Source organism: Pagrus pagrus, assembly GCF_965226575.1.
Source record: "Pagrus pagrus genome assembly, chromosome: 11".
Taxonomy (NCBI): Eukaryota; Metazoa; Chordata; class Actinopteri; order Spariformes; family Sparidae; genus Pagrus; species Pagrus pagrus.
Window position 1 is genome coordinate 25,673,932 of NC_140195.1, and position 27,518 is coordinate 25,701,449.

At 39.6% G+C, this 27,518-nt stretch overlaps 1 protein-coding gene across 1 annotated transcript in view; it reads right to left on the reverse strand.

Annotated features, from left to right (window-relative positions):
• ctnnbl1 (catenin, beta like 1) overlaps positions 1 to 27,518 on the reverse strand; it is a 67,223-nt gene that overhangs the window by 21,628 nt on the left and 18,077 nt on the right. The window contains exons 9-13 of the mRNA XM_084365601.1: positions 26,480 to 26,538; positions 25,791 to 25,939; positions 20,656 to 20,837; positions 9,029 to 9,126; positions 7,030 to 7,110 (exon numbers count right to left, since the gene is read on the reverse strand). Of these exons, the coding sequence (XP_084221727.1) occupies positions 7,030 to 7,110; positions 9,029 to 9,126; positions 20,656 to 20,837; positions 25,791 to 25,939; positions 26,480 to 26,538 (569 nt within the window). The remainder of the gene's footprint in view (positions 1 to 7,029; positions 7,111 to 9,028; positions 9,127 to 20,655; positions 20,838 to 25,790; positions 25,940 to 26,479; positions 26,539 to 27,518) is intronic.

Below are 27,518 nucleotides of genomic sequence, written 5' to 3' on the forward strand. Positions count from 1 at the left end.
AAAAGAAAGAGAGTGACGGATAAAGAGAGGGAGAATTTATTCCATGAAGACATTTATGAAAACAAAATATATCACATCCAGGTGCAAAACCAATTTCAACTTAACACAGAGTTTCTTTAAAACTGTCTACTGTCAGCAATGCTAAACCTGCCCCATTCTGCTCTACACTCTTGCTACAGCCCAGTAAAGCAAACACACACATACTGTCTCACACACTCACACACACAAACACACACAAACACACACCAAGCAACTGGGTGCTTAGGTACTAGGAAAGTGCACTCAGGCATTTTACAGTATTGAGGTCGGCCTCAGCCATGTTTTGCTGAGCTTCATCAATCTCCAAGAGCTGTTACCAACAAGCCGTGAGGAGAGAAGGGCTTGGAAAAGAGGTGGAGAAAGAGAGGTGAAAGTAGTTGTATTAGAGAAGAAGAAGACGAGAAGAAATAGGAGAAAATGGGAGGAGGAGGAGCAGGGAGAAGGTGTGATGGAGGGAAGGAGGAGGGAGGAGTAGATGTGAAAGCCAGACAGAAATGAAGGATGAAAGGAGAATGAAACTAGAAAGACGACAGGTGTAAGTGAGTTGATTGCACGCTAGTAAAGGAAGTAGGGAAGATACAAGAAAAAGCAAGGCAGGATACCAAAATTAAGGAGCCCACAAAGGGAGAGTAAAAGAAGACACCTAGGAGAGCAGGGAGCAGAAGAGTAATGGATGTTCGGGGTGAGCAAAAGACAGGAAAGAGGGATGAAAGAAACAGAAGGTCAAAATTGAGAAATATAGCAGGAGGGGTAAAGCAGCTTTAGGCAAGAGAAAGAGCGAATGGGAGGATAGAAAGAGAGGAGGGAAGAGAGATACCAAGGTGGGAGAAAATAAGCAGCTTATTAAAGGGACTGGGCTCGAGACACAGAGAAAGAGCAGCAGCAGCTTTTTCTTTGCTATCCTCCTGAGAAATCTGTGGGTAATATGTTGCAGAGGAAAAACATTTTGCTTACCGCCCCTTAAAAACAGGCTTAACTAGGGGAAACCAAAAGGCACAGCAGAGAGAGATAAAACACCGCTGCTGACGGCAGCCGATTCAGCTGCGGCGCCGGACTAAACTGGGTCTGCCGTCTTTATCACCTTGTTTAACATAACGTGACATTTGGTGGAAGCTTTGATTTACGCACACTTACAGTATCATCTGGGCATTAAGAGTTGTACCAGCAGAAGTGAAACCACTGCATTTTGCTTAATCCCTTGGGCTTCTCAGGACATGGACTCCCTGTTAATAATATGTTACAGTAGTATCAAATTAGACCCTACAAATAATTGACTACATTGCAAAAAATACCAAAACACAACCAAGCAGGACTTACTTGAAACCACCTCTTGACACTAGCTTATAATGAGGTCAATGCAGAACACTGTGACCTCAAAGATTATAACATTTTAGATTTCCTATGAGCAGTGAAACTTCAGAAATTCAAGATAAAGGTGCTTTATGAGAGCAGAGATCTGTGTTTGAATTCAGCTCGGCTCAGACGTTCAGTTCTGACTGTGCCTTTTAATTTTTTTATACAGTTGGTCGAAATCAGGTGTGCCCAATTTTTTTTCTTTAGGAGGACCAAAGACCTAAACTCAGTGGTGGGCCACAGGATGAAAGCAAACACCTACTGTAATGTATTGTAATTATGCAAAAATGGTACTAAAGTTCTCTTAATTGACTGACTTCCTGTGCAGTGTCACTCTGCTCGCCACGCTCAGATAATGAAAACAAATAATTATAAGGAATACTACATTATAAAGAGCATTGTTAGCATTTATGTTTATCATAATTAAAAACATTAAAAAGAAGTTTCTGGCGGGCCAAAGTTTGATTAAGACCCTGGTCTACAATCTATGAAATGATAATGTTTACCACAACAACACACATTATTGCTGAGGCTGATGGGAAAGTGAGTTTTGCAGGTAGATGGTCATGAACAAAAGCACTGGATAATTTTGTTGATGGATCATTGAAGTTGTTCAGATTTCAATGTCAATCCATCCAATAGTTGTTCTGTAATCCATCAATCTGAACCAAAGTGGGGAACCGACCATTGTCAGCATCACTACAGCAATGCTACTAGCCTTACTAAAAATCAGGACCAGTTACCCTGTACAAGATTAGAGTAATATGTAATAATTATTTCCATGATTGATTAATCTGAAAATTATTTTCCTGATTAATGCATTAATTGTTTCGTCTAAAAGACATCAAAACACTGTAAAAAAAATGGCATAATCATAGTCCATGGTGTCTTTAAATTGCTTGTGGACTGCAGTCTCTTCATTATCTCTGCTTTAGAGATGTAGCCTGGAGCCTGCTTTAGAGGCTCCAGGCTACGTTAGTCACTCCTAACATAACACAGCTAAATCTCTAACTGGAACTGTCAGGAGTTGAGCTGCATCATATCAGCATTATGTTTATGACACAGCATTTTTCAAGGACAGAATGAGATGAGAGTCTTTTCTATATAACATACACAATATTACATGTTCGTATTCATGTCACTTTTCATAATACGAGCAGTGTGAGGAGCTTGACATGGCACTAGAGTCCTGTGTGGTCAACTTCTTTCACTAAAATGAATAGAATGTTGCAGCTGCGCCACAAATAGGTATTTTATCGCTTTCTGCCTTATGGGTGCCGAGCTAACTGTATGGCTCTGAACAGGTGAAGGCTGAGCGTGTGGCTTCAAAGATAGTGGCGCACGCAGACAAGGTTTCTTATCAGCAGGCTATCACAAAGTCATAGTTTTGCCTTCCTGGAGGAAGAGGCGAGAGAAGAAGACAGACAGAGAGAGAGAAGGAGAAAAAGAAAGCGGGGTGAGAAAATGTCAAACTGTCTGGCCTTTTCTTGGCAATCCCACCACGATGTCTGTCTGAGAAATTAATCTTCAGTCATCTTTAGATAGGAACTGTACGCTGATCTGTCTCCTCCCACACCTCCCCCCACTCTTCATTCCCTCTATCACTCAAATTCCTTCTGCCTTCTCCTTTTCCCTGCATTTCCCATGTTTCACCATCCACTCCTCTTTTGTTCGCCGTACTTCCTGCTCTGATATTTACAGTATCTCTATCTGCCTTTTTTCTTGTCTTCTTCCCTTTCTGAGAAGAGGATGCTCTTTCCCTCTCTGTTGAAGCCATTATCCCCTGCCTGGCCACTTATCTTCCATCTGTATCCCTCCATCGGTCTGTCTAGCCCTCAGCTCAACACACTGACACAGACACACATGCAGACAGCTCAATAGAGCCCTCACACACAGCTATCAAGTGTGCCATTCCTCTGTAAACTGTCATATTGTTATCAGCAGGATTGTGATGGTTTTTTGGTCTCTTCCCTCATGGCTTTTGATGTGATACTGTGTGGGACTGCTCATCTTATCTACCAAAAAGAGACGACATGTTGAGCGCACACCCCAACTCTTTATAACAAGGATATCTGAACATCTATAATGCAATTTGAATTTTTGTAGGCTATAAAGAAAACCATGAATGTGTGATGGGACTGCACTGGAGTACATGTTTTTTTTCTGCCTGTAGATAATTCCAACAGATGGTTATCTGCGGCACGCACCGCCGCAGCCAAATGGACTACCCTCATTAAAATGAATGGGGAAAGCTGCATTTGACTTTGTAGAAAGATTAGACCCTAAGGCTGAATTCACACTGCATCCGGCGCTGCGGCGAAAACGCAGCTTTCCCCATTCATTTTATTGAGGGTAGTCCATTTTGGCTGTGGCGGTACAGGGGGCTCCGCAAAAAGCGCACATGGCTGCGGTGTAAAGGTTGAAGCCCGACGTCACGATCCAGTGGACAATCACATAAGCTGGCGATCATACTATGACTGAAGCCACTGTGTAACGTAATGTGTCGTGTGCATTCACTCAGTTTGGCATTGTGCACCACTTTAAAACACATCCATGGATGCCGACGATCACTGTAGGACCGGCATGTTTGACCTACTGTGTCAGAGGCTTGACCGGAGATCATAAGCAGAGTAGAAGGGGTCAGAAGCAGGATGTGTTAGTTAGCATGGATAAATACAACAAACGAAACACAACGGACATTTCTCTATGTAGCATTAAGTTTCACTTCCACTTTGGTTCAGCCTTGTGCCCCAGTTTGAAACCTCATCCTGGTGGTTTACTGTTATTTTTAATGCGTCGATGAGGACAAACAATCACTAGTAGGACCAGCATGAACACATAGCAGCTTCGCCTTTCGGCAAACTGATCAGCGGGGGTTCCCAAGACGTCACACACTGACCATGGAGTGACACTCCTACAACGCCGCAGGTTGGTGCAGTGGTGTGGGAATGTCACTCCATGGTTTCGCTGCAATGCCGGATTTGGTGTAAATGTAGCGTAAGACAAGATTCTTAGTTTCCTTAAACACTAAAACTAATTATTTTCCACTTTCTTCCCAGTGCCTGTTTGTGCTTAAAAGTAGCTTTTAAATACAAGTGACCATTACAAGTTTGTAGTCAAGTGAGACTGTTGAATGAGTGAGACGGTTATCATCCTACGCCGTTTAATTTATTTCAACAAAAGACTGTATGCCTCAATACTAGACTAAATGGCTTGGACACCTTCACCCAGTGACACAGACAACTCATTAAAAAGAATACAGACAATTATAATGGCAACACTGACCAGTGGAGTGTGTTACCACAATATTAAAACCATCCTCAGGTTAAGAGGCAAACAATATACACCGTGTGATGAGCTGCAACATGCTCAGCAATAATAAGAGCTGCAATGTGGCTAATCACCGCTAACTGAGCTAACCTTGGGATAACCCTGCATTCACACGCTCCTCAGATGGTTCCATTTACCGTGTTTGGAGGTCGTTATTCCAACCTTCAGTGTGTTCATAAGCTTTTAAGCCTTACTACTGCACAAGCTTGACAACGCATCAGTTTGGTGTCTCAATGAGCTGTAAGGAGCCATTTTATGTGTCCCCTAATACTTCAGTTGTTTAGGAGAATCCTGTGAAGGGCCAGTTTTTACAGACTATGAAACTTGAAAATGACCTTACCTTTTAAACAACATACTGACTTAAAAAGTGATTTTGTCCAACCCTTTTTCTGCACCAGTACATACCCCAAAACCACTACAAATATTGCTCCACCTGCTAATTTTTTCTAACTAATCTAGGCCACTCTATGAGGACAGCAGCTAAAGGTTTGGTATTACAAATTACATTTGGTCAACAAATTGATAGACAATATAATAACAATATATACTGTACAAAGTCGGTCGTTCACATACTTTCCAGTCAGAAAGTCATTTTTCACTGTGTAATGACACCACTGCATTGTTACAGTCTATTACAGTCTAATAAAACCAATCACGTGCGTGTCTCAACCTTTGTCAACCTTTTGGTTATTTAAAACATGGTCTGAACACCCAGCAGTGCAGTAGTCAGGATTTTGGAGGGATGTTTTCTAAACCTGCTGCAAATTACAAGTGGAGCATTTACTGAGACTACAGATGCAAATGAAACCAAACAGTTCCTCTGATTTGAATAAATTGCCAAAGTGATTTGACACGTGTTGTTCTCCAGAGTGGACAAAAAGGTGTTTTTTTGCTGCCTAAATGACTGCTGGAAGGTGGTGGAAGAGAAGATCCTTTTGAAACTTTAACTGTGCGTTCATGCTGCAAGAGGGAGGCTGTGTGTGAGGAAGTATTGGTTAAATAGCCAGATGCAGTCAGCGAAACAAAAATATGAAATTATGAAAATCAGTGAGGAGGACAGGAGCTCCTATAAGCCATTAAAAGTCAGTGAGGAGGGACCTACGGGAAACGATACCTTAACATCATGTGATAAACAACACTCTGTTGCAGTGCAGCTCTTTAGTCTTGTGTTGTGGTTCTAAACTGAGAACTCTGGTAAAATATGCTTGTAATGCATCCTATTATTATTTACTGTTTCGACCAGGCTGTAGCCTCTCATTCTCCCTCTGTTTTTGGCACATAAAACAGTGCAGCAGATTTTACAAGTGCTTTTTCCAGAGTTAAATTTCAGAAACAGTTTCCTCTGCCGCAGTGTAGTCAGTAATACAACAGCTGCAACAAACACTTCTATAAAGGTCCATTCCCTGCTCCCATATTTTACTTCCAAAAACAGAAACCTCCCAAATTAAATATTGCTAAGAAAAAATTATCAACAGGGTGCAAAACCTCTCTGAAGTACACTGGTAAAAGGACATACGCAATCGGGCTGTTAAGCACCTCGTACAGCGCAGTAAATATTTCCCATGGTCTCTGTAGCTGTGGAGCCCACCCACACATGCACGGTCTGTCAGACTAAACAGTATACTTAAACTGGTTAATCATCCAAACAGTAATCACTGACATTTTGTCAAAAAGATAATTGGTCTTGTTTTATTTGACTGTAAAGCTGTAATGTTTAGTGATGCATGTCATTGCACAACAACAACCAAGGTGCTGGACCAAGCCATAACAACACCTTAATATGAGAGTTATTTAGATTCAAAGCTGTTGCCTGGCATCAACTTATGGATGAATTCACCCAATTAAAGCCACCCAAAATAAAGTGAATGTTGGATGACTTTTTACAAGGAACTGATTGATACTGATGATGAATGACAGTCATAAGGTTAACACAGCCTGTCATTAATACTACCACTAATGGTCAGGACTATGGAGCTTGTGGTGGTCAGTTTCAGATCAGGTTTGGATTTCTTAGAATACAGTTGGTTCAGGATCAAACTGCTGGTCTGGTTCATTCACTCACAACACCAAAAAGGTACCGTAGAACATCATAACCTCTAATAATTTCTTTTACACAACTCATTGATGGCATTTCATTTGTGTTTAAGAGAGCAAAGCTGAAAGCGTCAGTGTTTTGTGTGAATGCATTCGTCCAACAAGCTGCGTGATACAAAGCCAGTGTCGAAGAGACGGCACAGAGAGAGGGACGGGGGGGGACTGGTTGAGAGGGTGGGAGGGAGGGATGGGAGGAAAAGGAGAGATGCTTACATGTTTCTCTCCTTCGATCCTCTTGTCAGCCTGTTGAACAGCCTCCAGGTACTTAAAATGCAACTCCATCAGTCGATCAACCTGGAGAGAGAATGAAATTGAGACAGGCAGAGAGAAGGTGAGAGATGCAGCACATGAGAAGGCAACAAGAAAATGAGGGAAATATGAGGGGGAAAGGCCAGAGCACAAAGAAGAGACAGAACAAGATGAGACTCGGAGGGCAAATACGAAGAAATATTCCTACTATTCATTTTTCTGCACATCTATTATTCTTTGATTCTTTTAACTGTTTGCTGCCAACCTCTTAGATTGTTACAGGGGGAGGTTGTAAAACAGAAATCAAAGATAAGTAAAGAAATCATTATCAAGAATCTAATTTGTTGTGTGAACATAAAGTCAAAGACGTTAAATGAACAAATAATATAGGAAGTCCATGATGAAAATGAGACTGTTGAGGATTGTTTAGTGGTGAAGAAGACATCACGTTTGATTTACACGGCAGGTAGCGTCTACGTCACATGTCATTGTGGGAGTAGCGGTAGTTGAGGTGTCTGGTGTTTGATATTTGAATCACTTTCTCAAGATCAGTAACAAGTAGCAGAACTTAATATACTCAAGTACAGAGTAGTGAGAAAGTCCAGCCTGAATATGAACCCCAATGTATTCAAAGCTTTACAAAGGTTGGTGAGATATTCTAGAAGCATTTTTTGTCAAATTTGTAGAAGAAGTCCTGTACACTGTTCACCTCACTTGACACCAGGAATAAACTGTCAATAACAACGTTACACACCAAAGACCTTCATCAGGTTAGTTTAAAAAATAAAATTAACCATTTAAAGTCAGTTTGTGATAATATTGTAATGATAATGACTTCTGTGTCCCTCTCCCCTCCCCCTTTGAAGCCTGATTATAGGTAATTGGCCTTAAAAAGGTACATGGATGATGACAAAGAGGTTTGAACAAAGGGCAAGGAATGCTTATCAACACTGAAAGTAACAGTTTGAAAAGATCTTTGATAAAACCAGGTTTCCTCACAATTATTCAGATTTTTTTTAAATATTCATTTGATCATTATAGTCAAAGCATTACTGCCGTACCTCGACAATATACAAGAAATGAGGAATACAATGCAATGTTACTGATTAGGCCCTGAACAAATACAATTATTAGTATTTACAGCATCTTCTTCTACATCTTCTTCTTCTTCTACACATTTAAGCTATGTGGAATGAAAAAGTAATAATCAAAACATTTACAGCTGCACAAGGCTTTATTTCCAAGTATTAATGGGCAGTATGAGAACAGGAACATCAGGTAATACCATTTTGAAGAAAATAGTGTCTAGCTTTATTTATTAAAAAATAATGTTATACTATTTTCATTATTGATTAATGACATGTCAAAAACAGAACCCAAAGTCAAGTCATTAAATAGTTATTTTTGTCTGAATGGTTGTCCAAAACTTAAAATAATAAATAAAATATATTATATTTACTATCATATGTGGTAAAAACAAGAAGCCAAATCCTCACATTTGTGAAACAAGAACCAACAAATATTTGTAATTTTTGCTTGAAAGTTTTTGACTAACTGGAACAATTATCACTTGTTGACTAGCCATTGCAGCCCTAAAATCATGAAATAAAGACACCAAAATAAACCTGTGTTTGTCCAGTATGATGAAAAATATACTGGACTTTGATCTTAATTTTGTTTTTCTTAAAGCCCCCAAAAGCTTAGTTTCATTTTCAATCTCAAACATAAACATCCTTAATTTAATGTTAAATTAAGAGTTTTGTGCTTAAAACATTCTATTACTGCTTAACCAGGAGTGTGTGGGTGTAGACTGATCAGTTTCAATTGACAGTGTTCCAACAACTGTCAACACATTTCAACATAAATCTTGCTGATTGGTGCATGGAAATAGGTGAAGATGTCAAAAAGAGGAGAGCAGCAAGAAGATGACTAAGATGAAAATGAAACTGAAGATGAAACTAACCTTCTCGCAGTCGTTCTCTGTGAACTTGGTGAGGAGTCTGCTTCTCTGTTGGGACTTGAGATTTCTCAGCATGGAGGCGATGATGGAGCTGACGTGTTCTAAAAACAAGTTAAGTGAGGAGACAAGTTAAAGCTTCCTTGTTAATATCACCAGGACATATCTTAAACGCTTTCCAATAGTTCAGTTTTATTACATGTTTATTCAGAGGAGATCTTACACCCCATAATTATTTAAGTAACAACTGCGATATCTGCTAGAAGCGCTCTCCTCGAACTCTCTAAGACAAACACATACAGTAAGTAAGCCTCCTACATCAAAGCAATTCATCATGGAGCTCATAGTTTTAACAGAGGAGCATTACAGTCACTAAAAACACACCTCGTTCACACACACATCCACAGGCCTCAGAAAGAACAAATCGATTAGCACTTGATAATTTGTAATTACAGCACGCAGTCAGCTAAGCATGGATACTCTTACTGAGAGTGCACAGAATGAGGGGAGGAGAAAATGTTAATGAAATTTTGAAATAAATTTTCAGTTTAAGGGCATGCTGGAACATGCATAACAGTTTTGGCTGGGGCTAAATTACATTTCTCACAGTGATAGAAATGTGTCTGTGGCAGGCCATGTACCATGCGGGAGGTCTAACATTTTAATTGACTGAAATTAGCAACAAAAACTAGTTAGTTCCATTGAGTGCCCTTGTTAACCCAATTCATGCGATGTACGGTGTATTGTTATTCAAAGACCGTTGCCTTCACAGGCTGCACCAGAAGATGACAACCGCAGTATAATATTTCTCTATGATATTGAATAAACAATACACTGTACACAGGGGGAGCAGAATATGACACTGTAAAATCTCCAGATATACAGAGTGGGGAAAAAATGTAATTGGACTTTATCAACAAGAGGTCAATATTCTCTCTCAACAAGGATTCGCAGTTGCTAAGCAACAAGAGCACAGGAATCAATCCCATTTCTGTTTTTTTAAAAGGGGTCGTGTTTGCTGTCAGCTCCTTTTCTGCAATCCCATATGACCCGCAGCGTGCTCACTCACAAGACTTGAAGGCTGAGGAAACTAAGGGCTATAACACATCAAATCTTTCATAATAGTAATAACATAACTGGCAGCACTGAAACACAGTACAAAACAAACTGGACTGTGTTCCTTTAGAGAGAAGGTCCAGTAAAAATTTGATCCTATCAAAAGCTGATATAAATTGAATTTTGTGGAATTACTGCTCAATCTGTGAGCCACAATCAAACCACTGACTTAAAACTCGCCTGTTACCCTTGTTACCCTTCTTACTATCAAACTGAATCAGTCAATGTTTAACCTTAAAACTCTATTAATGTACCCATTACTAATGATGCTATTAAAGCTCCCGATAACTTTGTTTGAAAGGCGCAATATGTTAGAATTGACTACTCAAAAAACGAGCAGCATATCACCAGAGTAACTGCTAACTGCTGCTAACTGTAGCTGTCATTAGCTACTCAACTCAGTTAACCGTGCAGCTAGCGGTCGTATTAGCTGACATTGCCCGGACTGGGAGCTCAGAGCAGCGGGGGAGCGTCGGTCTTTTTTGATACTCAAACTATCACCTCTGGAGGTACAAGCTGGCTAGGGACTACCGGATAGAATGCTTACTATCTCTTTATTTCTTCATATTTTGGTGATCATTTCAGTTAATTCTGTTTTAAAACATGCCTTTAAATCAACTAACATATTTGTACATACTTGAGGCTGACTAACAACGATAGAAATTGGAAAACAACATCCTAACTTACTATTTATTACAAGTGCTTTTTAAGCAGTGAAAACATCTCAAAAATGACCAAATAACATGAAAGCAATCCCTTTAATTATTCCTTAAAGGGGACATAAAACTTAAATTAAGGGTAAATATTTAGATATTGCTTTCATGCAATTTGCTACATTTTAAGGGCTCTATGGATGGTAATAGCTACTTTGGTGCAGTATAGGGTTGAGCCAATGTAAACATTTCCAAACCAGTGACAAAAGAGAGCTCTGGAGTGGAATATAAGAGTCCATGAATGTGAGTATAGCAGCACCACAATCCATCAGGACAACTGTGACACATCAACCAGTCAACTTAACTTTTCTAAGGTTTGACAACAAAATATAAACATAAAACTTGATAGTTGCCGGTCCAGAAATCTACTCAATCCTAGCCCAGAATGAAATATTTTGACAACTATTAAAAGATTTGCCATGAAGTTTCATCACCCCCAGAAGATGACTCCTACAGCCACTGACTTTTCCTCTAGCATCACCAGCAGGATGACATTTTTTGTTTTAATGAAATAGCTCAACAAAAACTTGATGGGTTGTCATGAAATTACAGTGTTTGGTATATTTGCAGGGGTAAATTAAGGGTTAATTAAGGGATTTTTGTTTGATAGTGTCACAGTGTAATCCCCTCTCTACATTTCTCTAAAAGCATGAATATCATGGAATGTCAGAAGAGCAGATAAACTTCACAGTGTTACTGACAGACTAAGTGGCTGACTGGTATGACAGGTAGTACATGTAGTACATGTATTTAAAACTGTGTGCTCTGATTGTACATCAGGTATCTTTAGCCTGAGGTTCACTTATTTTCATGTTTACAAGCTTATTTTCTGTACACAATGACAAGGAGGCTAACTGCCATTTCCGAAAGGACGCTACTTTATCAGCTTGATCCGAGCGGTAATTGATGTCGCCACCTCCACGCCCTGCCGGGGAGGCTATTGATCGCTGGCTGTGGAATGTTCCCTCCAAAGGGTTTAAAACTAAACAGCGACTGCTCCGCTGAGATTTGTGAAGGGGTGCAAGATGGAGGGCAATGCCGAGAAAAAGAGCCTTTAGAAAGGTGTCCAATCAATACTTCATTTGCATGCTTTGCTTTACCCTTGAATGTTGAGTATAAAGACAAGGAACAAACAAGGAAACAACTATTTCCATCAAATCCTTTTGATATTAGCAAAATCCACAGAACAATAGTAATCAAATGCATCATAAAGATTTTATATTCAAAATGTGCATAAGTAAGACCTATTTGTACAATGCTGTTACAATCAACCACATAATCTGTGGAAAGACATCACCAGAGCTGACAGTAACTTGGGTTAGCATATACTTGTAATGGATGTGCGGCAACTCAATATGTAAGAATGTTGGTTAAAGACATTCAAAACTTCACTACAATTATCAGCAGAATGTGAAGGAATAACAATTTTGACATTGTGATGTTTATGCATTGTGTTGCAAAGCAAGCTTAGCATGCTAATCAGCTAGCCCAGACTCGCCCCGGTCCAAAGCTCCTGTGCTAGCTGTATACACCAACACTTCTGCAGTGCCTTGAAATCGCATTCTGGACTGCTAGCTACATTGCTAACAAAGCTAACAGCAGCTACAGTTGGCAGCAGGTAGTGGTTACTCTGGTTAACGTTTGTTCAACAGGCGGCCAATTCTTCCCTATTTCACCTTTAAGGAACAGGTCTGATCAGTCTGGATGGATCAAATACATACAACATATTATGTCAACTTAAATTAGTAAAGCCCAATCTGGTTTCCCACTATTGTCACTAACAAACCAGTAATGGACTCTGCTGCCACTCAGATAATGATCAATTTTATGTCAAGTTGGGTTAAATCCAGGAGCTCATGATATGTGTTCTGACAATAGCATCGAAAGACAACAAACACTGCCCTGGGTAACTGAAGGTGAACTTGGATCAGATAAAACTAGAAGCTAAAGGTTTATGAGTTATAAGACTTGGAGCAGCTGTGAACACCTGAGAAGATAGTTAGAGAAGAGAGAAGAACCTGAGAAGTGAACTACACATCACAGGGCCAGGAGGTGAAATGTAATATCATTCACAAAGAGAGCATTTCTGGTTAATGCAGAGCAACATGGTGTTCAGGGCAGGACAGAACCTCCTGCTGTGAGTGGAAATGCTACAAGCGACATTAACACGAACACGGGCTTCCCTAGGAGCCAACATATTAAAGATTTAAACAACTACAACCTCTGTGGTGACTGTGGCATTTGTATAGACTGCTGTAGAGTTTAATCTTTTAAAAGAAGCACAACGTCAGCACTTACTGCACAGACCTACATCTTTACAAACACTGTGTGAGCAGAGGAGAAAATAAGGTGACTTCAAAAGTCTACTTGCTGCAAACTGAAGCTCCTACAGTGACCCTGCACGCTGGCAAACAATGAAAGACTGTTGTTGGAGTTGGCACCTCCTAAAGGAAATGCATAAAACCCACCCATCACCTGCACCTAATGAGCTCCAGTCAACTTTAACTCAAGGGATATTCACAGTCAGATAACACTATGCATGTCCAAATGCTAGCCTTCACTCATCCTCCACTAATCATTCACCCTTTGCCTTGTCATTGCCCCAGGTGGTCCACAGCACTAAGTTAACATGCAAATAACCATAAGTGGCCTGGATTCATGTATTGATTGACAGCTGAACGAAGTACAGTGTAGCTCTGAACCACAGAGGAGAACAGATAGGTGGTACCTCACTGGGAGACAGATTGGGCCTGGACTAACTGTACCCTGGGGAGAGCAATCAGCCTCCCAGCACCACAGGCTAGTCTGTCAGGGGTTATAGAGACTGCATTCACTGTCTGAAGCAGCAGGAATGAAGGCTGGTGCTGAACTCTCAAAGGAAACAGAAGAACAAGAAAGTCAGGTGGTGTATATATTATTGTAATTGTCTGTTAGAAAATTCATCACAATGTATATTTTAGCAAATTTGAGCAAAGTAGAGCTGCAACAATTAGTTGATTCATTGATTGAAAGAAAATTAGCTGCCAACTATTTTGATAATTAATTAATTGGTCGTCTGTGAAAGGAAACAAAGAGTCTTTGGGCTTTGGACTGTTGGTTGGGAAAAAAGTAATTGGAAGATATCACTTTGGGCTCTGGGAAATTGTGATGTGCATTTTTCACAATTTTTTTGACATCTTATAGACTGAACTAAAACTAAATGGTCGATTAATCAATAACGAAAATAGTCATCACTTTGCTCTTGGGCTGCAACTACCAAAGTTTTGTTGTCGGGTTATTGTTCTGCTTTCGTACGTAACATTCAAACAATTCGCCTAGTCTCTGTTTCCCACCTGGCTCTTCTTTAGCAAATGAAAATTTCCTTGTTCATAAATGTAAAAAAGTAAGGCTTCATTGCCAGCTTCGCGACCATTTTGAAAAAGAGAGAGGCCGTGCAAATGAACTGACAGATGAGAGTCGAGAGGGCTGCGAGTCTGTGCTGAGTGTGTTTTAAAAGCTGCTGTCGCTCTCTATATTCACAGTAAGTGTTATGCTTTATATGCAGGAACAAAGTGTTGAATGTTGATAAGACTCTAAGTAGAACCTTGAACAAATCACTATATATTTTTTGATGCTGTTCATAGTACACCATTAACTAAATATAGCACCACATACTCATATTAAATATACAAGCCCAGTCAACAGCATGGTTGCTTTTATCCCGTTTCTAGGAGACACACTGTAACAACAGAGGGAACATTTTTCACACATTTCTTTCTCTCTATTTACAAAACAATACAATCTGACTTTCACTCAAATGTCTTATGAAACAAACAGCATATTACAATTTATTTATTTTATTTAATGGAGATAAGTTCCACTTCAAAAAACCGCAATACTTCCAAAATTGCTGACATGAGAACGTTAGAGTAATTGAAGTCCAACTGAAATCACATTCAGTGTTCCTTTTTTGTAGTTAATAATAATGTCAGTGTGGTTTTAGAGGTGTTAAACCACAGGGGAAAGAGACGAGGTAAGAGAGCCCCGTAGCCCACAAATCATGGGCTGACAGTGTGTTGTTAGTGCGATTGAAAAGTAAGGAGCACTCCAGCATCTCACTGGACCAAAGAGACATTTGGAGTAATGTTTACATGCTGTTTAATGTGCTGGAGCTGAGCAGCTAATGAGCTATCTATCTGGAAAACTGATGTTAGGAGTGCACTTTCAAATGTTTGTTTGGTCTACAGGTTAAGGTGCAGGACAAGCTGGGTGTCAATGTGTGTACACTAGATAAGAGGGAGACTTTAGCAGTAACGGTAATGTGGGTTGTTTAAAGTCTGTGGCTCAGTGTGACCGTCTGCTCTGCCTATAACAGAAGGTCTCTGCTTCATGCAAACACTTAATTGGCTGTGTTAAAATAAGGTCTCTGTCTATGCATATGGATAATTTCTTCCTTTTGGTGTCAGATTTTTTTTTTTTATTTCAGGAGAACACAGGACAATTGAATATTCTTTTAGATGTTGAGCATATCCTGTCCTCAACGCAGCATATTTCATTAGAGTACAAGTTTACATAGATGGAATGCTAACAATCCCCACCAGAGGAAAGACCAAACGTGAAGATGTTAATTAGATGCGTCTTTACACAGGGATCCAACAGTAAATCTCTCCCTCTGAAATACACTAATAATAGGATTACACAGCATGACTCTGACAACACAGATTAAAATCAAACTCGTATCATGGAAAATGTTACTGATCTCAATCTGTGCCGAAGGCGCTCGGTGCTGGGAGAAGGGTTGATCAAATGGGAGCTCCATTTGATTCTCTGCTTTTGACTGAAATATGTGATCCAAGTTTCATCATTAAATCCAGATAACCAAGTTTCTCTATTACAGTCACTTATCTAGTCTCATATATTCTGCTCTGTAGTCATGCTTTCTAAATCCATTTGTTAATATCAGAGGATAGATACTGGTGATAAAGTAATGGGCTGATAAAATTCCATGTTTTATCTTTGTAATGAAACTGCCATAATTTGAGCGGGAGGTGGATGTTTTAATAAAAGCATCGCACTTCCATTAAATGGGCCTTTCCATCTTTTACCCTTCACTGCGTGCTTCCAACAGAGCCACAAAATGTGACAGATTTTCAGATGCAGGTCTCTTTCCGCTAGCATGCCTCACTCATTACCTATTTCTGTGCATTCATTAGAGAATAAGGGTCATGAAAAGGGCATCCGTTACACTCAAAGGTGTTTGTGTGGCGTTCTAAACATATCAGCTACAAAGGCCTCAGTTCCCTCCCTGTCCGCTCTCTCCACCAAACAAATGGCAGCAAGCACACAAGCACACAAATAGACACTTTCTTTCCCCGAGTTGGAGCGGGAGACGGAGCTATGACTATTGTCCCTCGCCGTGTAAATTAGTTGTTTACTTCTGTCGCCTCTCAGGCTCGCTCGCATCATTAGCCACCTAAATATAACAACCGGCTGCCACCAATTTCCATCATACAATCTCATTTCACTGGTAATGACAGAGTACATAAACCAATAAACTGAGACCCTAAAAACAAGGTGAACCACAGTGTTGTGACATGAATATTCATGAGTGAAGAAATGTTATTTGTTGTTTGGATTTTTTTTCTTTTCCCCTTCAGTTATTTTTCTTCTATCCACTTACACTGTCTCTATTAATTATGCCGTTCTGAATGCTAATGTGGCCTGGCAATCCCTGGTCATTTGGGCTGTGTCATTTTCAGAAAGGATTTCATGGGGATCAATCTCTGCACCGAGGTTTATGATAGAGAGAGCCACGGAGTGAATGTGGGAGAGAGAGAAAGCATCAAGAACAGACAGAGAGGTCTCTACCTCCTAATTACTTTTGTTTGAGGAGGCTGATAGTTAATTAATCTACAGTGTCATTGTGTTATTCTGGAGAACCACTTGATTCACAGCATTTTCAATTAGCAGTCTTACTGAGAGGGAGGGTTCATTCAATGGGCCTTATATTATGACGGGCATCTCATTACGCCTATAGCTGTTAGACTAATCAATGGAGACATGATGGGAAAACCTATACAGGCTGCAACTCTCATCACAAAGAAATAACAATATGAATTAATTATGGAAAAAGTCATTCTAAAAGGAAATGCTGCACATTGGCATTTACATATTTAATTGCTACAATTGTATGGCTGAATACAGACTAATCCACCAGATGATGTATTTGTTGGGCTCTCTAACAACACTGCCATTACTGCGGTGGTCTGTAGTCCAACTAAACATAATGCCACTTACAATTTATCACAGTTTGCGACGCATCTTTTTAAAATGACCCCCCTTTTTTAATGTTGGGCGTGCAGTGGGTAAAGATGTCTGCAAGAAGTGGATGAAGAATATTCTATATTAATTATCATTATAAGTAATTTTGACCCTCTCTGAAAGTCCTGTGGTGGGTATTTTGTTTTTCATCACCAGGAGATTAATGAAATGATCTTGAATACCTATATAAAAAAAGTCATATTTTAAAATGTCTTATTAAATCTGCTAGCTAGTACAGTAACAGTAGTGTATTACACAGTACTTCATCACTAGAAATGTGTCAGATGGTTGAGATGTCCCCCGTTTCTCCTGTATCTATTCTGGCTATTGTCATAGACAATGTCTTGTTAAGGTCGCCATCTATATAAGAATCCTTCATCAGTAACTGGGGGCAACTGTCCAACGTTGTCAATCCAACTACCCATGTTGCTGTTACTGTCAGAGACAGACAGCTTGCCACCGCAGTAATGGTGGTGCTGCTAGATGGCGGAACACACAAATCAGCTGCTGGGTTCGTCTATAAAACGTCAGGAAAAAAGTCAAAATGCCAATCACAATATCCTCCGGCACTATGTGATGTCATTCAATGTCATGTTTTGTACAATCGACAAACCTCAAATATATTTCAATTACTATAATGTAACAAAAACACTATTTTTGCTATTTCAATGACTTAAAACCATAAGGTTTATTCTTGACCTTGGGGACACACATACAATTATTTCATGTTAACTATCTGAACTTTGTGACTTTGATCCTCTGGTCTTCTCAGATTAAATATAATTAACTTTCAAAACACAAGTCTGAGATGGGTTTGAAAGTGGCCCTGGGGTAATAAAATAACACCACTTTTATCTGACCTTTACAGGATGGATATGAAAGTTGTGTAGTGTTAAGCCCTAAGTGGGGTTACTTTTCATAGTTACCCAGCTAATGATTATAAATCAAAACCTGCTTTAAAGAAACTCAAGCAAGTCCAGCTGCCTTTGTGAAGCACTTAGCACAATGTATTATCTGAGTGCAATATCTGAGAGTGTGGTCGTAGAAAGAGCAGGAGGATTTCATGAAAATGTATTACAATTAGTATGGCTTCAAGGAGCATACACCTGTGAGATGTAATTGTTTATTTTCTGAAAATGAAGTTTATTGTTGGAGCAGCTGATGACAGCACAGCCTAGTGCGCCTGGTTTGGGTGATTTGATCCCATAAATCCCATAAAACAGTTGTTTCAAAAGCATTTGATGGCCATAATTTAACATGTAGTAGGTTCTGTAGGATGTCTTTGACATATTAAATAAACTTTGCATGTTTTGCATTCACTGCAGTGTTATTTAGTGGGTGGTAATGGCAACCTGCTTGATTCTGCCTTTAACCCAAGCAAGTCTACATTTATGCGTACTTAAACAAGTTATGTTATTAGTAATATATATGTGGAGGGATCAGAGGTTATTCTTGCATTTACATAGTGGGCTTTGAAGTACTCAAAAATGTCTCCATCAGGGGTTTCACACTGATAACAGCTCTATAGCAGGAGTTGTCAACAAACAGAACTGCTAAGTTAAAAGGCCAGCATCATACTGTGGATCTCTAGGTACAGCTTTGGATGAGAAATACACATAAATCCAGCGCTCACAGGGAGAGAGGACCTTCGGGTTGCATTTCCACATCTCTTTTTAAAGCCTGTCTTTTAAGTGTGTCTGCCACACCAGGGGCTTCAACACACAGGTTCAACTGTTAGGATGGGTTATCTTTCTCACTCTTCCTCCTGCTGCTTGAGGAGGTCAGAGGTTAATTCATCCAGTCCCCGGGTGAGACGGGACACAATGGAAGACAATTTCTTCTTCGCTGCAGGGCTTGGAGGCCCTGGCGGATGAATCAAACTTAATTAATACAGACAGAGAGAGAGAAGGGGTTCCACATTTTGGACGTAGGTAATCAAACAGAGCAGAGAGATGGACAGAGCTTCTAGCTCTTCTTCTTTCCCTCTCTTCTTTATTTTATTTTCTTGCCCTGTTCCACACAGACATCCATTCTCTCTCTCTCTGGCTCTTGTTTGCACTTCCTATCTCTCACTCAGAGACAAGAGAGGTTCAAGAGCGCAGGCAGGAAAATCAATCAAGATTGGATTGATAGTGTAAACTGACAGGCCGAAGAGGCAGCAAACCGTGATACATGAGCAGATTAGGATTGAGTGCATCTGCAGGAAACGGGTGTGACTACACGTTGCAGAAGAAGAAATAAATTACCCTGTCATGATTAGTGCAAGCACTTCAATGAGTACAGTCAGTAATCTATAGATTTCTTTACTTGAAAAATAACAACATTTCTCAGATTTGAAGGATGTTAAGAAGGTAGCCCTGACACTGTCAGTCATTTTCTTCAGCTTGATATCATAATGACAGGTGACATTGAACCTTTAAATGAATGTCACTGCATTTTTGTTGATCAGGTTGGATTAAACCTGTAACAATATCTAAATATTTAGAATCGTTGAAACAATAAGAACTTATTTTTCTGAGGAATGAACTAACCTATTTCACTTCTGTGGAAACAAATTACATCTAAAAAAAAATATTGTTATTATAAAACACTGACCTTCTGACATCCTGCGCATTACTAAATAAAAATCAGATTACATGCATACATCACTGTCCTTTGATGCCCTTGATATACTGATATATAGAAATACCAAATGTAAATACACTGAATGCCTATTGTAGAAAAAGTAGCCAGAAATTGCATGAACATGGGATTTGATTACGTGAAACTCTTCAGAATTCTAACTTTAAATCAGTCTAAAATTTGGGGAGACAATGTGGTTTTCGAAATTAGATAAAGTGCACCACATACACCGATCAGGCACAACATTATGACCACCTGCCTAATATTGTAAAGGTTCACCTTGTGCAGCCAAAACAGCTCTGACCTGTCAAGACATTGACTTAAGACCTCTGAGGGTGTCCTGTGGTGTCTGGCACCAGGGCGTTTTATAGTGGATCCTCTGGGTCCTGTATGTTGGGGGGTGGGGCCTCCATGGATCAGACCTGCTCCAGCACCTCTTACAGATGCTCGATCAGATTGGGATCGGGGGAATTTGGAGGCCCAGTCAACACCTTGGGACCTTTATTGTGTTCCTCGAGCTGTTCCTGAGCAGTGTTTGTGGTGTGTCAGGGCACATTGTCCTGCAGTCACACTCGTCACCTGTTACTTTTACAGAAGCATGTGCAAGAAAATGTGTGTGGAAGCCTGAGCTCATTATCTGACAGACATCTGGTAACTTTTTAGGCAAGTGGTTTAGTTTTCATTGTTTTTTTTCCTTTTTAAAATTTCATTTGATGCTGATTGCATTTCTTTAACAAATAGTGGAATTACATATCTCACTGCAGCTTTCACTGCTTGGTCCAATTGGTCAAACTACTCAACAGGCCAATACTGGGTGCAGCTGACTGCAGCCTTTGTGAAGAGATCTCATCTGCTGTTGCTTTGTTCTAATTAGTCACTGACCTTCATGCTCCTTCTCTGAAGTACCGGTTTTCTTCATCTTCTTGGGGGTTTTCATGAAAAGTGGAAAGATGGTTCGCAAGCCCAGGATGTCCACAAACTTATGGCAGTTATCTGCTCCCTCTGGTCCAATCATGCCATGGTCCAGGACCTTCAGAGCACTGGTGCGAGACAATTTCTTTTCTCTGCAGCAGAGAGAAAATTATGCTTTAGTCAGACATATTAAATGTTGGTTCAAAACATATAAAGAACATGCACATTTTCAAGTGCCCTGAAAATGTAGGGCCACCATTTCTACAGCTGTCACGCTGTTTTGCGTGAACTGGTAATAACACAACGCTAACTACGTATTATTTCAGCTTTGAGCATTTCTAGCAGAATCACTTCTATATATTTTTGCTTATGGGAATGACTGAATCCACTAAAGCATGGGTAAAAAAACAAAAAAAAAAGGTTATGCTGCTACAAAAAAGAATGTCAGTACTCAAAATGCTATGAAGTACATGCAAGAACGACTTGTAGGAACAGATTTGACTGAGATATGCCTCGGGGGCTTTTGATGTTGCTGTTAGAGGAAACGTCCTCTGTGGTACCACATGATGAATGTGACAGTTTAACATCACCTGCTGTATAATATTTTCTCGTCTATAATCTTCACATCCCCTTGACCACCTTCCATCTTAGTCATGGACCATTTTGCTCGAGCTGTAAGTCAACCCATTCACTTCTGTCACAGCATGCTCCTCTAAGGTCACATTGTTGAAAGCTGTACTATTAATATTTTCCAGTTATCTCAGATTCCCTATTGATACTGACATGGCTAAATTTACTACTTTCAATTTCTAAGTAAAATTTTTGTGATTGACACTTGTAGCCTGGTATGGGAATTAGGGGTTTTAATTATGCTGAATGATCAAATCTCACAAGCACGCACCAACTCATGAACACGCGGCATCCATCGTGTTGAAACGAGCAGTCTACAACAAATATGAACAGTTAATACTACGTTATGACATTTTTTAACCTTAATATAACAGCTTCAAAATTCATGTTGATGGTACACTGTCTTGTAATAGGGTGAATGGTGTTTCTGTCTTAGCTACTCCACCCGTCTATTACTTGTTTCTGCACTATGTAACTTCAGTGAGAGGGTAGGATCACAGTGTTACATACATGTTTACTTCAACATACAAGTTCATAAGTTTGTTTGCAGTTAGCACCTACATTACATCTGACAAATTGTTACGGACCAGAGATTTGTATTTATGACAGTAGTGTTGCACTCAGAAACTGTGGGGTACGCCAAATTGCACAAAATGCCAATTTCTACATAAAGAGTTTGGTGGATCTGATTCAGAAGAACACTCATACAAACAACGCTCAAAGAAAAAAGTACAAAGCTCAACATAAGAATACCAAAATGTTCTCTTGCATGAGAAAACATTTTTGATTTGAGATTTCCAGCACACTGCAAACTCAATAATATTCAACAAACTCCAATTCCAACAACAAACATTCCACTCACAAGTTTTTATTGTTAGCCAATCAAAGTCCTGTACACTGCATGTAAGAACTCAAAATGAATCCAATTCATTTTAAAAATACACCGCCAATTTTTCTATGGCACCCAAGAACAAAGAAAATTCCCCAAATGTTTTCTTACACACAACTTACAGTTAAGCTATGGCAAAATCAGAGTATACATTCAACCACAAAGAACATTATTCTCATGATGAGACATAGAAATACCTTCAATGAAATCATGGAAAATAAATGTTTCACCTGAACCTTTTTCAAGGTAGCAAATAAATCCAACAATAAATTACCACAATCAATCTCTAAAGAGCGTTGCTCTCTCAAATGAATCAATTGTAAAATGTTTTATTCACCCGTTTTCCATCATCGAAGCACTGGCTGTTTCCCACTCTGTCTACATCACCCACCACCCAACCCCGACTCCAAGCCTCCTCTCAGGAAATGTAGCTGTCTGTCACTGTGTCATTTCCTCCATTCCCTCCAATGACAGATGACAGTGTTTATCTCAGAGGAGGGACACATATTTCAGGCAGTTGAGTCTGGTTCTCCAGACAGACACATTACATATGATGGACGGTTGGAGAGGCCAGGGGGGAGCGATACACAGTGTATTTTCTGAAGGGAAACTGGGCAATTCAGATGTGGACAGCTGACTTAACTCAACATCCCCGTGTCGTGAACTATGCCGTCGTCAACACACAATGTCCATGTCTGCTGTGCAACACCATGACGGCAGCAGTTTATGACTCGACACAATTTTAGATGAGACCAAACCACTCAGAGACTCAAAGTCTGACCAAAACATTCTCAGATGTGATCAGGAAACGGCAACATCCCTTTGTATTACAAAGCAAAATTCAAAACATAAACATGACGATTAGAACATTTAAAGATTAGCAACAGGCAATATGCTTATTTTCCGGGATTAGTAGAAATGGCTAAATTTCCCATCATCACTCTGTATCAAAACGTGACCAGAAGAATATAAATGTGATACCTTAGGGGTCTATGACTAATGCATATCAACGGCCTGATGTGGTAGGTCACATCCATCTACTTTTGAAATGGTATCGACAGGTGAAATCCAACACTGAGCTATACGTCAGTTATGTCAAAGGGACCTGCAGCTGTCCATCCGTGTTCACCAATGTTCATATTTTAAACAAAACTCACGTTTGTTACTCTGTGCACTAACGTTTACGCAGAATCACATAGATCAGAAATGTACTTATCTTGCCTTCTTGCAATTTCACAATTAATTTCTAAAAGACATTTCATGGTCTGCTCCTCCTCCCACTTTTCTGTCTTTTTCTTCTTCCTTTTCCCTGATGACTAATTTAACAGAAATGGGTTCTTGCATTCAAATAATGAGATATCGATCCAAGTCTTAAATCTACATCTCCAGTGATGTGATTATCAACGCACAGGTTCAGACGCTGTGAAGGTTTCATAAATGCGTGTAATGTGTCTTTATGACTCTTTAAGGTCACATCACTGCCTTTGCTGCGCTCCGCCCACTGGTGATTGATTAGACCGACGGTCTCATCAGGCAATAGGGCCGACAGACGTGCTGTTCAGTGTAGCGCTTAGGATATGAGTGTTCAAATTTTCACAGTACAGAGAGCAGTGGAAGAAAAAGGCTCTGAGCAGAGCTGCGAGGCCCAGATTGTAGATCAAGAGATGTTTTGTGCTGGGCTCAACACCGTATATTCTCCTCTTAAAGAATATCTTTTATAGCACTGAAGCATTTATCACGCGTTTGTTGTAAATTCCACCTTACTATAGCACTTCAGTGTGTTGTAGGAGGTTAATATTACACCAGGAACAATCTTCATACATAATGCATTTGTGTTTCTGGAGAATGTGTGAGGAGTTCTGCAAAAACAAACCTATTAAGTGACGCTGATTGTATCTAATTATTAACTGCAGTACTGCAATAAAGATTTTTTGCATCTCTTAAGTAGATGAGTCTTAAGACTTTGCCAAGTAACATCACCGATTTCCTCCTATATTGCATCTGCATTCAAGTGACACAGTATGCACAGTACCATTTAAAAAGAACTACCCTGCCTCAACTAAATACAACTGATGCAGCCACTCAAGTTAAATAATACACTTGGAGGTCTTCATAGTTTTGTAGTTTTGTCTAAATTTGAAAACTGCTTGCAACACAAAGGTCGCTGTTGCCACAGCTTCCCTCAAGACATTTTAAAACAAATTGAGAAGAAAGTTCTTTCCCACAGTTCAATGGTCCCTCAAGATCTTTCATCTGTTTCATAACAAAACTAAAATAATAGCTTTTCAAATATTAACTAAATAGTCTGCAGTTGTCTCTATATTTGTGGACCTCTAAAAAACATTGTTATTAAAGTTTTCTTTACCAAAGTAGCCCTTTCTGAGCAATTAATTAACAGTAACAAAACACTGCAATCATTAGTCCACCATGCATGGTGGTTAAACAAATTGGTAAGAGATAATGAACAAGAGGATGACGTAATGAGTGACTGTCAAAACCATGTTAGTGATAAATAAAAAATTTATTCCCAGCCACACATCTGAAAAATTAGAAAATACTGTTGAGTTCATAATAACTGGATGTTGGTTATGTTAGTGCCGTAAAGTAAAATGTGTTTTATCACAAGCTCAATCTACTGATTTCTAGGGTGCTACGATCCATTGACTCCGATCAATATATTGATTTAATGATAAAATCATCAATGCGAAGTGAAAACATCGATCCATGTCAGCATCTTTTAAGATATGCCTTTATTTTGAAAGGTCCTACGGCACGTCGGTGTCACTTTTTCCATCAAGTGCACCTCCTTCCACAACATTCAAACAGTGCTAATGACGGCTGGATCATGGCTAGCACCAAAGAGAAAGACGATGAGGATATTTACTACCCTTGCAGGAAGAAATAAGCAGCGTGGGAATATTTCGCATTTCGGAGAAAAAAAACGGTCAACAGACAAACAGGGCATCTTACTTAACCATCCACTAACTTGTTGCTCTCCCTACAGCAATATTAGCTGCTATGTTTACACCCAGACCGATTTCCATTGTGCTATTGAACTACATTTTGTATGTAGTGATATTTATCACTGCCATGAGCGATAACAGCATTTCTTAGAATAAAAACACGATCAGGATTGACAGCAAGCATTAGTTAGCTTATCTAAACAGCAAAAGAGCACCACCTGTTACTCTAGAGTTTTTGAGCACTATGAGCCTGATTAAGCAAAGCTCTTATGAGAGGGTCACCATTTTGTTGTTATCATGCACAAGGATGCACATGCACACACCAGTCGTTGGGCCATGCAGTGCAAATTCCTACAACCAGTCTAGACTACAACCAGTCTTACCCCTTTCCACTGGTTGGTGTTGCAAAGAAAATGTTGTAATATGCCAAAAAAAAAAAAGGCAAGGAAGAAGACTGCAAGCTAGCAAACGCAGACACACAATTCTTTTGTTTGTTTACTAGGAAGCTGCGCATCTGACAAAAGAGGAAAAATATACATCTAAATTAGAAAGATTAAAAGAAGCAAATGTTCCACTTCCACATTCAAGTAGCCTCGGAGCGAGTGCCACTGCTGCAGTCTCACCTGAGCATGAGATTCATAAGCTGAAGCCCTTCCCCTCTGAGGAATCGGTCCCGATTGGCTGGCAGCATCAGGCAGGAACAGAGAGCATCGAAGAGGTTCTCCATCATCTCCTGCTCCTCGGCTGTGGACGGGTTGTGACGTTTGAACACCTGAGAGGGAAGGAGAAGGAGGAGAGAGCATTTAGAAAGGACACCCAGGAAGGCGTGTTGCTCGTGCATGAGAAGGAACTTTGTCGAGCAACAGTCTCTGAAACTGTTTATTAGAGTAGTTTGGGATTGAGGGCGGTATGTGCTCTTTTAATGATGAAAGCAAATAATCATAACTTTACAAAAAATACTAGCCAGGTTCGCAGAATGATTAAGAGAACAGAGAGGGGATAGGAAGGAAAAAGCAAAGTTCTGGTCTTAATTAGAGGGTTATAAAAAATAAATCAAATGTCCAACTCTTGTTGGCTGAGTACCCAAAATGTCACAGGGTGTTCATGACAGCCATCCATGCATTGATAGGGCTAATCGTAAGGCCAAAATTAAGGTTAAAAAGGGGCTTGGCATACACTTACAGGTTATGCACTGTATACATCTGAGAAGTTATTGTGCTTTACCTCAGCCAGGCTCACTTGGATGACAGGTAAATTAGAAGGGTGGTAGTAGGGCAAACTAAAAAATAGAGAGTTAAGCAAAAAATCTTACAGATAGTTGCTGCAGTAACACATCGATGCCATCCATCTCTCCCAATAGTTCTCTGGTATCTGTGAGAGAGAGAAATAAAGAGGGAAGCAGACTAAGAGATACAAATGGAGTAAAAAGGACAACGGGTAGATAACATTGAGATAGCTGCAAAAAAACAGACATTTAGGGAGTGGGATGGAGGACAAAAAACAGTTTGAGAAAAAAGGTTTAAGTAGATGAATGAAGTAAGCAAAAGAGTACAATTCACAGAGAGGGAGGGGGTGGCTGAAGTGCAACAGAGGCATTCAATGAGCTTAAACACTGACGAACACATTGACCATGGGGGACCTCCAGAGAAAGAAAATGAGGAAAATTGAAGGCACTGATAAATATACTGTTAGTCTACAGAAGTTATTCCATCTTCTTTTAAAGTTATACAACAATGCTCTGCCTCATAGCAGCACAAATGACTTACATTTACGGATCTCAACGAAAATGTGTGCTTTGCATTTGTAACTTTCTTTAGGTAGTAGAGCGTTCATAACAAACGGCAGAATTTTACTGAAAAAATTTGGTGCGTCTACAAGAGCCCGACCGATATATCAGTTGGCTGATATTGGGCTATCACAGATCTAACTGTATTGGTATATATGTTGTCTGATATGTGTTCACATTAAATGATTGTTTTTAAATTCTGATCAAAGTTTACCGTTTCAGTGCACTGATGTTTGGACAAAGTTTGATGTAAACCTGTAAAATATTCTGCCTTCATGACATATCTTTGTCACAAGTTTTTGATAACCACATTTGAGAGATTACTGCAAATAAATGTGTATATTTGCAGATCAAGTCAATATCGTAATGTTCTACTCCCTAATATCAGTATCGGTGCTTAATAAAAATAGATTTTCCCTGCTCGGTATTAAAATTTCACATTTTGAACAGGATGCAGTGGTTAAACTGCTATCTATGCGTATTCATAGACAGTATTTAAATCACTGCATTAACTGCATGTGCACCAATCCATGTAGCAAAAATTTGAGACCTGCTCAAGATAATG